At 38.8% G+C, this 13597-nt stretch overlaps 1 protein-coding gene across 2 annotated transcripts in view; it reads right to left on the reverse strand.

Annotated features, from left to right (window-relative positions):
- pdhx (pyruvate dehydrogenase complex component X) overlaps positions 1-2947 on the reverse strand; it is a 39759-nt gene extending 36812 nt beyond the window's left edge. The window contains exon 1 of one of the 2 annotated variants that reach the window (XR_009824327.1): positions 2619-2947. Coding sequence is in view for 1 of the 2 variants with exons in the window: in XM_062035642.1 (XP_061891626.1) it covers positions 2619-2754 (136 nt within the window). In the remaining variant the exon portion in view is untranslated. The remainder of the gene's footprint in view (positions 1-2618) is intronic. The other variant, XM_062035642.1, reaches the window with a different exon arrangement.
- Between the last annotated feature and the right edge of the window lie 10650 nt (positions 2948-13597).

Consider the following 13597-nt stretch of genomic DNA (forward strand, 5'->3'; position numbering starts at 1 on the left):
GATCGTCTACTGACATTGCTGCGTTGTTTCAGTAAAAGTTCTCAAACTTTTCGCTCTGTCGTTATCCAATATGTCGGCTGTTCTGTTTTGGATTTCCCAGCGTCGCTCTCATCAGCGTCACGGGTTGATTTCGATGTGAGTGGTTGAAGTAGCACGCCATTCAAGATTACAGACAAGTGGTTTATCCAATCACATACAATGATTTTTTTTTACAAGGCCCCGCCTTCTGACATACATCTTCTATTGAGAACACACAGAACCTTGTGTGGAGCTCAGCGAACTACAAGAATCTGGCGAGAGTCAAGTTAACTTTGAGACAAGATCATTATTGATGCATGGATGGTTATGGTTTGAAGTCATATCCAACAATTGCGTCAGGTATTTGATGAAAATGACTTTATATTGGGGGCAGCACGGTGAAACAGGGGTTTGTGCGTGTGCCTCACAATACGAAGGTCCTGGGTTCAATTCCAGGCACGGGATCTTTCTGTGTGGAGTTTGCATGTTCTCCCTGTGACTGCGTGGGCTTCCTCCCACATCCAAAAACATGCACCTGGGGATAGGTTGATTGGCAACACTAAATTGGCCCTAGTGTGTGAATGTGAGTGTGAATGTTGTCTGTTTATCTGTGTTGGCCCTGCGATGCGGTGGAGACTTGTCCAGGGTGTACCCCGCCCTCCGCCCGAATGCAGCTGAGATAGGCTCCAGCACCCCCCGCGACCCCGAACGGGTCAAGGGGTAGAAAATGGATGGATGGACTTTATATTGGGGGGCAGCACGGTGGAACAGGGGTTAGTGCATGTGCCTCACAATACGAAGGTCCTGGGTTCAATCCCAGGCTCGGGATCTTTCTGTGTGGCGTTTGCATGTTCTCCCTGTGACTGCGTGGGTTCCCTCCGGGTACTCCTGCTTCCTCCCACATCCAAAAATAGGTTGATTGGCAACACTAAATTGGCCCTAGTGTGTGAATGTGAGTGTGAATGTTGTCTGTCTATCTGTGTTGGCCCTGAGATGCGGTGGCGACTTGTCCAGGGTGTACCCCGCCCTCCGCCCGAATGCAGCTGAGACAGGCTCCAGCACCCCCCGCAACCACGAACGGGACAAGCGGTAGAAAATGGATGGATGGACTTTATATTGGCAATATAGCTTTTTTTTTTAAATAATTGAAGTTTTTAATTTGTTTACTTTCCCGAGAAATTAATTACATTTATTAAAGACAAATTCCATTAGTAGTTCAATTACAATTAAGTTAAAGTAACATTAGTTACTCACTTTTTTAAAGTAATGTATTTATTTATTTTAAATGAATTTATTAATAAATCCAACAAAACAATACACAACAATACCATAATAATGCAATCCAATTCCAAAACCAAACCCAGGAACATTCAGAATAGCAATAAACAGAGCAATTGAGAGCAATTGAGGACACACAAACATGACACGGAACAATCTAAAAGTAGTGAGACAAAAATTATTATTATCAACAACAGTGTCAATATTAGTAATAATTTCAACATAGTCGTGATTAAAAATCCCTCAGTGATATTATCATTACAAATATTAATAAAAAAATAAAAATTGAACACGTGCATCGCATCTCATAAACTTGACAACACATTGTGTCCAATATTTTCCACAAAGATATAATAAGTCATATTTTGGTTCATTTAATAGTTAAAACAAATTTAAATAATGGATCCCATATTCCAATATATGACTCATTATTATCTAAACTAAATGCAGTTTTGTTCTACTGATATCATCTCCATAGCGTGTGTGTGCCAGTCAGTATGAGTTGGACTATCAACATCTATCCATTTTTTTAATACTACCCTTTTTGTTATTATGCATATTGAAAGAAATGCATTTTATTGAGTTACATTTTTAACATTTTCCGCTGGTGGTGTGCCCCTTGACTCAAAAAAGGTAGAAAACAACTGGGGTAAAGTACGTCACATGCTCAGATGGCTCAAGGTTTACTGTGTTTTGGCACGTCAAAGTTCCTTGGTAATATTATTGTAATGTGCTGCTGCCATCTGCTGGATATACCACCACACTGCACAGTTACAGACAGCAGTCATTTTGTTTGCAATTGCAACAAAAGCCATCTTCCCGGGTCACAATATTGTTTATAAATCAATCGATAAAATAGCTGCCTCTCCCGTGCATGACTCGTTTTTGTAAATGGTCAATTAATAACAGCCATTGTTATTGTTCTTGTTACAATCCATATTAAGCATAATCAGAGGGAAAAAAAGGCAACACAAATCGTTTCCTTCATCGCTGAATATTACACATACTAACCGTTTTGGTGAACCCATCCCATCTATTTTCTACCGCTTGTCCCTTAATCATTCGTAAAAAATAATAATAATGTGATGTTTAGGGTGATCGACCGCCATATAAACAACCCCGAATATATACCACCCCCGTCATGATACATTTGAGGTGTTTGTGAAGGCAATTTTGAATTAATTTATTGAAGCCGGCTTTCCCTATTCATTTGTTACCACTATTCTACAACTATTTAATGTCAACAGTGTCCTCTATACTGACAAGTTTGCTGCCGAAACATCGTTTGCATTTACTAGATCCTGGCGTGGACTGTCACTCACCGAAGATCCTTGAAGACTGAAAGAAATGCCTGGCATGCTCCTGTAACGACTGTGCGGCCCACAACGACTTGTTAATGTTGGATAATTTAAGGCCAAATAGAATTCCTTGACGACCCAAAAGCAAGGAGGCCGCCATGTTGTCGACCTCACACAGAGAGGAGTGCCGATGGAGATGCCTGACGAAAAAATGTTGAACGTTTTCAGTGTCGACTGAAATTAACTTATATTCGATAGTATTTAATTTATTTATTGTTGCTTTTGTTTGGATTCAACATCGTTGTCATCATTCATACAATTGGACAGGCTTAAGACATGTAACCCCTTTTGAGGCTACTCACCCTGCGACGTTTTTAATGGGTAAACTGTTTTGGTTACTGCCATCTGCTGGACAAAGTGCAGTAGCGTTGTCCCTAGGCAAAGTTGGACATATCTGTACATAGGATAGATATATTTTGAATGATAACAATTTAGAAATATTTTTTAAATAATGTTTTTTATCATGAAGTTTTCCTGATTGTATTTGTTTTCTTTATTACAGGTCAATATCATTAACAAATGAGTGCAATACAGTACATGGCATTGATCAGAATCAAAATCAGAATCAGAAATACTTTAACAATCCCATTCAAGAGCAGACAGACATTACAGAGAGACAGAACAGATTCGCTGACGGGTCTGCCAACTTCCGGCGCCCCTTACAAAAAAGGTGAGAAACAGGTAAACCAGTGGTTCTCAAATGGGGGTACGCGTACCCCTGGGGGTACTTGAAGGTATGCCAAGGGGTACGTGAGATTTTTTTTAAATGTCTGTCAAAAACAACTGTGAAAAGAAATGCAACAATGCAATATTCAGTGTTGACAGCTAGATTTTTTGTGGACATGTTCCATAAATATTGATGTTAAAGATTTCTTTTTTTGTGAAGAAATGTTTCGAATGAAGTTCATGAATCCAGATGGATCTCTATTACAATCCCCAAAGAGGGCACTTTAAGTTGATTACTTCTATGTGTCGAAATCTTTATTTATAATTGAATCACTTGTTTATTTTTTAACAAGTTTTTAGTTATTTTTATATCTTTTTTTCCAAATAGTTCAAGAAAGACCACAACAAATGAGCAATATTTTGCACTGTTATACAATTTAATAAATCAGAAACTGATGACATAGTGCTGTATTTTACTTCTTTATCTCTTTTTTTCAACCAAAAATGCTTTGCTCTGATTAGGGGGTACTTGAATTAAAAAAATGTTCACAGGGGGTACATCACTGAAAACAGGTTGAGAACCACTGAGGTAAACAATGGGGTGGGGGAAAAGAAAAAAAAAGTCAGTCTAAGCCTGGGCCCCTGGAAAGGGGGTCCAGACTGAGGCCAAGGAGAGAAAACAACTCGTAGCCATAGCACACATAAGCATGTGTGTAAGAGGGAAACATCAAATATCAAAGAACACAACAGACATTAAAGACATTAAAAGAGCATAGCTGGCGCAACCAGCCATTTCTACATACAGCTACAAAAAAATAACATATACACTATGGTGGCCTCTGCAGTGTTCCACGGCATCGTCTGCTGGGGGGGCAGACGATGGCTCCCGGAAGACAGATCCAGAAGTTCACAAAAAAAGCACAGCAGAAGTCACGAAAGTGCCACCCCTTGTCACACAGTCCCAAAGGGTCCCGAACCGAATTAATGTAACCGTCCATCCATCCATTCATCTTTTTTCGCTTATCCGAGGTTGGGTCGCGGGGGAAGCAGCCTATGCAGGGAAGCCCAGCCTTCCCTCACCCCAGCCACTTCGTCCAGCTCTTCCCGGGGGATCCCGAGGTATTCCCAGGCCAGCTGAGGGGGCATCGTCTCCCCATTGTGTCCTGGATCTTCCCTGTGCGTTCCTACCGATCAGACGTGCCCTAAACACCTCCCCAGAGAGGCGCCCAGGGGGCATACTGACCAGATGCCCGAACCACCTAATTTGGCTCTTCTCGATAGTTCACTTTACTTTGAGCTTCTCACCCTATCTCTAAGGTGTAACTGATATACTGTAATTTTTAATGATACTTATAAAAATGTATTGGTTTTCCATATTCTATCAGTTCCATCTAGTGTAATTCCCTCTGAACAAAAAACATATTTATAATGGCTCTGGCTTGCTGTCCTTACATGTCACCAACGTTTGCTGAATCGTGTAGGACAAGAACCCCGATCGTCAAAACCCTTAGTTCTTATAGGAAAACAACAGGGGAACTTCGCAAGGAGGGGACACACAGCTGTTTAATTTTGATAACTTTGTCTGTCTCACAGGTCTTGTTTAACGTTCCGAGTAACAGGTGCTATAAGTATGTATTAACCAAAAGCCTGGGTGGCTCTCGTAGTTAACTCATTTCTATTCAAAAATGTGTCAACTTTGCTTCATTTTTTTGTTATGCACATCTTTATACTTAAATGTCAGACAACAGAGCATCAAGCAAAAGGTTATGAAAAGGTCTAGTTTAGGTCAGGTATTATTCAGTGTCAAGTTAACAAGTTCAACAACTTCATTTCATATGTAATGCAAGCATACTATCTTCTCAACTACTCTTTATTTTGTGAGACTTTTCAATAAGCACTATCAAAAATCAGTATTGTGATACCTTTCGGCTAATCTTTATTGAGCATGAATTTACAACAACCAATCCCTAAAAGCAATCAAAATCGTAACATTAGCGGTAAACATGCAGCTGCCTTTCATGCTGATCCTGCAGGTTCGATTTCTGGCCAGTGTCCTGCAATCAATGGGTGGACGGAAATTAACACAACTCTGCCTAAAATCAAAAATAAGTCCCATCTTGAAACTCATTTGTATACTCTAGCCTTGAAATAGACCCCCTTTTTAGACCAGTTGATCTGTCGTTTCTTTTCTTTTCTACTCTGCCCCCCTCTCCCTTGTGGAGGGGGAGTTACACAGGTCCGGTGGCCATGGATGAAGTGCTGGCTGTCCAGAGTCGGGACCCGGGGTGGACCGCTCGCCTGTGCATCGGTTGGGGACATCTCTGCGCTGCTGACCAGTCTCCGCTCGGGATGGTTTCCTGCTGTCCCCACTATGGACTGGACTCTCACTATTATGTTGGCCCCACTATGGACTGGACTCTCACTATTATGTTGGATCAACTATGGACTGGACTTTCGCTGATATGTTGGATCCACTATGGACTGCTTTCGGTCTCCCCTAGAGGGGGGGGGGGGGGGGGGGGGTTACCCACATATGCAGTCCTCTCCAAGGTTTCTCATAGTCATTCACATCGACATCCCACTGGGGTGAGTTTTTCCTTGCCATTATGTGGGCTCTGTACAGAGGATGTCATTGTTGCTTGTGCAGCCCATTGAGACACTTGTGATTTATGTAAATAAACATTGATTGATTGATTGATAAAATCGAAATCTAGTGTAAATATATTGACAAATAGGAAACGTGTTATCTTTACTAAAAGAATATGCACATTGCCTTGACACGCAATTAATAAAACAACACAATAACACACACTGCTGACGAGACTGGTTTACCCGTGTGCTTAATATGCAATGAGAAACTCGCTAACAACAAAAAGTCAAATGTCGCAAGACATTTCCAAAATGAATGGTGCCAGTAAAAGGATGACGGCACAGAGAGAGAGGGCGGCATTTTTGGTTCTCTGCCAGTGGATAATTAAATTTTGGCATTTTGTTTTTTCATTACTACAAGGAGGACTTAAATAGACATTAAGTATTTTATTTAACCTTCAACCCGACGTCTTTTTCAGAGTTAAAAACATTTTGTTGCATGCAGAAATGTTATTCCATTTTCTCTGCAGTCGTTCATTGATTTAAAAAATGTAACCCATAATAGTTTGTTTATACATAGCACAAAGCAAAAAAAAACTTTATATGCAGTGTTATTTCATTTTAAATTTCAAAATAGTTTTCTGGCTCCCATTGTTTTCTTTAATTTGTGAAACCGGTCAAAATGGCTCTTTGAGTGGTAAAGGTTGCCGACCCCTGCCATAATACCATAAAGTTAACTTTGCATAAGATGCTATAACTTGGTTTCAGTCATACTTGTTTAACACAACTGTTGATTGCACTTTACGATCTTATCTTGAATGTCCAGCAGGGGTCCCACAAGGCTCTATTTTAGGACCAGTGTCGTTCTCTTTAAACAGTATATAAATCATTTATATACTATATACTACATTTGGCAGGTCATTTATAATAAATGACCTGCCAAATGTTTGCCTGAATGTTAACTTCCAAATTTCTGTTGAACAAAAACAAAACTGTTAAATGACATTTCCAAAAAAACCAACATAAAACTAGAGCTGTCCAATATGTTCCTACATGGGGGATTTTGCTTGACCTTCTAAGAAAGGTACAGTACCTCACACTGGACCCAACATCTTCCTTTAAAAACAATCAAATCAATCATTGTACTTTTTTTTTTTTAACAAATCATACATTTAATCAACCCTGCCTCAATGTTTTTTTCACTCAATGGTACTCCTACACATAAAATATTAAAACCCATAGAAATGTGAAACATTTTAGTTTTTTTCTTAATCCTTGTTCAAAAGCCTCTGTCATTCCATTAGTGTTACATTTTGGTAAATTACCCCGCGACCCCGAAGGGAATAAGCGGTAGACAATGGATGGATGGATGGATATGCTTTAATTAAATACAATTTTATTCATTTAAAAAATTACTTAAATGTATAAAGTTCTGCATTTACTAGCCCCTTCCCTACTTTATGAATATATTAAACTGAGACTGACAGAAGTTTTGGCACCAGAGCCGACTCCAGAGAAGACCTTAACATCCTTTACAGAAAAATAATCTTTCGACAAACAATTCTGTCAGTCAAAGGAATTGTGATTCAAATGAAAATCCTATTTTTGTCCCCAATTTTCTTTGAGAAGTTCCAATATTTTGAAATGCAAAATTTGACAGATGAGCCACTAAACACGTGAAATGCAAAACTAAAGTGGTACCCAAAATCAAACGTCAAACACACCATCAGCCGCTTCTCCATATTTTCATGGATAAACGTCCGGCGTTAAGAAATTATTATAATGCCATTTTTTTACATTATTCGCAGGGGGTGCTGGAGCCTGTCTCAGCTGCATTCGCCTGGACAAGTCACAGGGCCAACACAGATAGACAGACAACATTCACACTCACATTCACACACTAGGGCCATTTTAGTGTTGCCAATCAACCTATCCCCAGGTGCATGTCTTTGGAGGTGGGAGGAAGCCGGAGTACCCGGAGGGAAGCAACCCAGTAACGGGGAGAGCATGCAAACTTCACACAGAAAGATCCCGAGCGCAGGATCGAACCAAGGACCTTCGTATTGTGAGGCACACGCACTAACCCCTGTTCCACAGTGCTGCCTCACATTCGAGATTCATAATTCAAATTTTTGCCCGCAAACTACAGCATAACAATAGGCCAAATAACCACTGTACAAACCCCAAAACCAGTGAAGTTGGCATGTTGTGCAAATCGTAAATAAAAACAGAATACAATGATTTGCAAATCTTTTTCAACATATATTCAATTGAATAGACTGCAAAGACAAGATACTTAACGTTTGAACTGGAAAACTTTGTTATTTTTTAAAATATTGGCTCATTTGGAATTTGATGCCTGCAACATGTTTCAAAAAAGCTGGTACAAGTGGCAAATACGACTGAGAAAGTTGAGGAATGCTCATCAAACACTTATTCGGAACATCCCACAGGTGAACAGGCTAATTGGGAACAGGTGGGTGCCATGATTGGGTATAAAAGCAGCTTCCATTAAATGCTCAGTCATTCACAATTAAGGGTGGGGCAAGGGTCACCACTTTGTGAACAAATGCATGAGCAAATTGTTGAACAGTTTAAGAACAACATTTCTCAACGAGCTATTGCAGGGAATTCAGGGATTTCACCATCTACGGTCAGTAATATCATCAAAAGGTTCAGAGAATTCGGAGAAATCACTGCACGTAAGCAATGATATTACGGACCTTCGATACCTCAGGCGGTAGTGCATCAAAAAGCGACATCAGTGTGTAAAGGATATCACCACAAGGGCTCAGGAACACTTCAGAAAACCACTGTCAGTAACTACAGTTTGTCGCTACATCTGTTAAAACTCTACTATGCAAAGCAAAAGCCATGTATCAACAACACCCAGAAACGCCGCCGGATTTGCTGAGCCCCAGCTCATCTAAGATGGACTGATGCAAAGTGGAAAGGTGTTCTGTGGTCTGACGAGTCCACATTTCAAATTGTTGTTGGAAACTGTGGGCGTCGTGTCCTCCGGACCAAACAGGAAAAGAACCATAAGGATTGTTATAGGCGCAAAATTCAAAAGCCAGCATCTGTGATGTATGGGGTGTATTAGTGCCCAAGGCATGGGTAACTTACACATCTGTGAAGGCGCCATTAATGCTGAAAGGTACATACAGGTTTTGGAGTAACATATGTTGCCATCCAAGCAACGTTATCATGGACGCCCCTGCTTATTTCAGCAAGACAATGCCAAGCCACGTGTTACAACAGCGTGACTTCATAGTATAAGAGTGCGGGTACTAGACTGGCCTGCCTGTAGTCCAGACCTGTCTCCCATTGAAAATGTGTGACGCATTATGAAGCCTATAATAACACAACGGAGACCCCGGACTGTTGAACAACTTAAGCTGTACATCAAGCAAGAATGGGAAAGAATTCCACCTGAAAAGCTTACAAAATTGGTCTCCCCAGTTCCCAAATGTTGTTAAATGAGTGTTGTTAAAAGGAAAGGCCATGTAACACAGTCGTAAAAATTCCCCATGTGCCAATTTTTTTGCAATGTGTTTCTGCCATTAAATTCTAAGTTAATGATTATATACAAAAAAAAAAAAAGGTTTTCAGTTCGAACATTAAATAACTTGTATATTCAGTATATTCAATTGAATATAATTTGAAAATGATTTACAAATCATTGTATTCTGTTTTTATATACCATTTACACAACGTGCCAACTTCACTGGTTTTGTGTTTTGTACATGGATCACTTCGCCTACAAAACTGCATTCATGTTTTTGCCACCAATCCTGCTCACCATTAGGCATCAATGCCACAGAGCCAGTTAGAGCATGACTATGTTCCTTGGAAAGATAGCATGAACGTTATAACCGGTTTGAGTTTATGCTTGCCTCACCTGTGCCACGCACGTGAGTTACTGTACTGGCATTTCAACATATTTCTAGGTAACTTAATTATGCCCAATAACTTCGTCATACATGTTTGTTTTTCCCCTCGCCTAGAATCTTGCTTTGCCAGTTTAGTGTTGGAGCGCGGTGACTTTGTTAACATGAAGAAAAAACTTTTAATGTTTGATTGTGCATGCCCTGTGTTAATATGACAGTTTAAGTATGATTATCTAAATAGTTTGTGCACTTTTTTTTTTAGTTCACATTAGATCACCAATAACCGGACATTTTCGAAAACTGTAACGTTGTACAGTGCAATACAATAATGTTTGCAGTTTAATTTCTTGATTGGTCTTCAGATTTAAACTTTTGAGTAAACAGGAATGATGTCACCACAGCAACTACACATATTAAGTTGTCTCGGTCATGTTTTATAGAGGGCTCTCAAACGATTCAAATATTTAATTGCTTTGTGTCTGTAGTTTCTTGTTGTTAGTCACAAATTGTTTTTTAATGCTAGCAACAAAGTGTTGGCTTTATACAAAATTATACATTATGCTTTTTTAACCAGCTCAACAAAAAATGAACACAATAAATATTTTACAGACACAGACACACTTCCATACATACATACACATAAAAACACTTTCACACAAACAAACGTACCGTTTTACACATGCTGTAAGCTCGACACACAAACTCACTTTAAAAAACAAACCTATTATAATTGTTTATGATTTTAATTTATTAAAAATGACAATAAAAAAATACCTGCATTGCGCCTGTATCGTCTTCAGCTCAGCTGAGAGTGTAACCGCCTTAGCAAAAGCGCGTCTTCGGCATTAGTCTTCTTCAATATTCATAGGTCACAAAATCAAAGCTGTTGAGACCTATTTAGCAATTGTTGTTTAAAGTATGTTGGTTGTGTAGTTGTGTTGTTTCAGTAATAACTTAATTTGCAACAGTAGACGGAAATAACTTTGGTCTTGTCGAGAAAGTCACTTTCCATAGGGTTTGAAGCTAAACTTGCTCTCAAATATTCACTTTTCTTTATCCATTTTTGCTCGCTATTCATGGCTCAACATCTGCTGAAATGCAGCTGCTTTTCTCTGGTTATGGTTTGGACTAAGGCTGCAAGTATTAAATGATTCATTCAAGTACAAAAAGCTTTGATTTATATTCTGTTGTTTCAATTAATCATTTCATTTGTGTAACTAATACAAATGTATCAAATCCAGACAGTATGGGGTGATCGGAACTTTAAATACTTGGACATTGTTTTCAATTAGGAGTATATCAATTGATCGATATATCGATAGATCGATTTATATTCCAAAAATTTCAAGTAGAGTATATCGATCTGTGCTCGGCAAGTTGGTCTTCCGAAAAATAGGTGTCGATCCAACATCTAACTATAAAACTAGAACTAGAAAAAAGAAATAATTGGATTTAAGAATGGCAGACTTTATATGAAGTCTAGCATTTTTAATGATAAGGACGTTAAACCTTAAGTCTATTGTCAGTCTACTGTGGCGTCATCAAAACTAAGATGGTGAACACCTGCGTTGGTCGAGAATGGTCATAACAAACGCCTCAAGACAATATCATAAATTACAACACTCTTGCAGCTACAGCTAAAAAAATCTAAAACAAAGACAAACAACACAAAAATATAAAGCCGCAACACAACTTTAAACCACAAAAGACGCGACCAACACAACGTAAGTGACAGCGGAGCAAGTTACGTTGACGCACCGACTTCCGCAACACAAGAAGAGGTCATTTCATGAGAAAGAAAGAAATCCAAGAGATGGATGAAGGAGGCTATGGAAATTAGGAAGCGAGGGGCCAACACCATCAACAGGGATGAGGGAGCATACATGCTTCTGTACACTTGTCCACCAGGTCGAATAACTTTATTTAGCAGGTAATTCTATTGTTGAAATGTTGGTTACTGTACTTTTATAGAACATTTCTTGAATAGAAGATTTCCTTTTGTTAATTTAACCTAAAGTGTTGGTTGCAGTTTATTCAAATAAGATGTGAATGTATTGGCCATTAATTGTAGTTTACTTACTTGTTTGTATCAATAATTAATTTATACCTAATTCCCTTACAAGAAATAACAGGAATGTAGGAACATCACCTGCAGTGTCCGGTATCCACTGTTTATTTCACATTTTTTTCTAAAAAAAGTTACTGTATTGACTTTAACTCACTAAAACATTTAAGATCGTATCAATCTAAAAAAAATGAGATTGTTCGTAAAACGTATGGGCAACCACAAATATCGAATCAATTTGATCTGTTGTTAAAACAAATTCTTACTGCCCTATTTTCAATGCATAAATGTTAAAATTTTGATGATGTGCATTTATTATATTAACATGTATAATATTACTTACTAAAAAAAACAATGTTCCCTAAAATACGCACTGAGGCTTTACAAAGTGTTTTAATAGATTACTCGATTAATCGAACAAACTAATCCATAGATTACTGATGACAAAAACAATTGTTGTGCGTCAAAAAAAAATAGTGCTTTTAAAGGAAATGTGTTGTATTCTGCCTACCTGCTGTTTGTTATTGTCATTCATTCTGTTTTTTTCCTCCGCACATGTTAAAATCATCATCCAGCAGAACGGTACCACCTGTCGGTGATTATTAACCCTTTATTTAACTGACAATAACAAACGATCGAAGGTTCGTACTGGCCCTTTCGACAGCTGATCCCATTCCTACTTTTTCTGCTCCAAGGTGTGGTTTATCGTTTACTACTGCAGCTCATTGGTATCGCCTGGCCGGGATTGCTCCTACAGCTTGCCACTTGCCTGGTACAAGCCCCCCCCCAAAGAGTGATTGCGCATACACTGTTGTTTTTTTTGTGCAGTCAACTCTAAAAAGAACTTTACAACCTGGCATCATATTGGGAAACATAACATATTTCCATTTACTCATTATTGCCTTAACTTTGACAGCCCTAATTGTATTAGTTAAATAACAAATAATCACAAGTGTCATTCTACATTGTCTATTAACTTGTTGCATAATTTAGCTATCTGAGAATAGTCTTGGCGTGCTTTTACAGTCTAAGCAAAATATAAAATCAAAGGCACATGATTGAGAGAATGGGATGAGATGTGTATCGGTCTTATAGAGTGTTTTTTTCTGTTTTATGAAACTATAATGTAATTAGCCATCTCAATCAAGAAACCGGCATAACTGTATAATCAGTCTGTTTGAAATCATTGATCCTGAATGCATCCACTTATATAACATTGTTTGACTGCAACTTGTTCAGTAATTCAGTCAACTGCGCTATTTAACAAGCTTTGGTTAATTAGTTTGTAATTTTAGTGATTTCTTTCCACTGGGACTGTTTTAATTAATTGTGAAGGATGACACTAAGGCCAAAGCAACAAAAGTCACACAGTTAGAACACAGCAGTGAGGAGCAAATGGAAACAATTGATAATATGAGGTGTCAATCATAATCCTACTATGCAAACAAAGTTTGCGATAGCCATGTAAAACCAAGTTAAGATTAGGCTCTGTATTTGCATATGAGCACAAAACCACAATTGGCTTCTGTTATTCACTCTGATTTGATCTTGTTGGGTTTTTATTTATGTAGATCCTGCTGAAAGCACCATGTAGCACCATGGCGCTGTTGGGAGAGTGGCCGTGCCAGCAAGCTGAGGGTTCCTGGTTCGATCCCCAGCTTCTACCAACCTAGTCACATCCGTTGTGTCCTTGAGCAAGACACTTCACCCTTGCTCCTGATGGGTCGTGGTTA

This window comes from Entelurus aequoreus, linkage group LG24 (genome assembly GCF_033978785.1).
Source record: "Entelurus aequoreus isolate RoL-2023_Sb linkage group LG24, RoL_Eaeq_v1.1, whole genome shotgun sequence".
Taxonomy (NCBI): Eukaryota; Metazoa; Chordata; class Actinopteri; order Syngnathiformes; family Syngnathidae; genus Entelurus; species Entelurus aequoreus.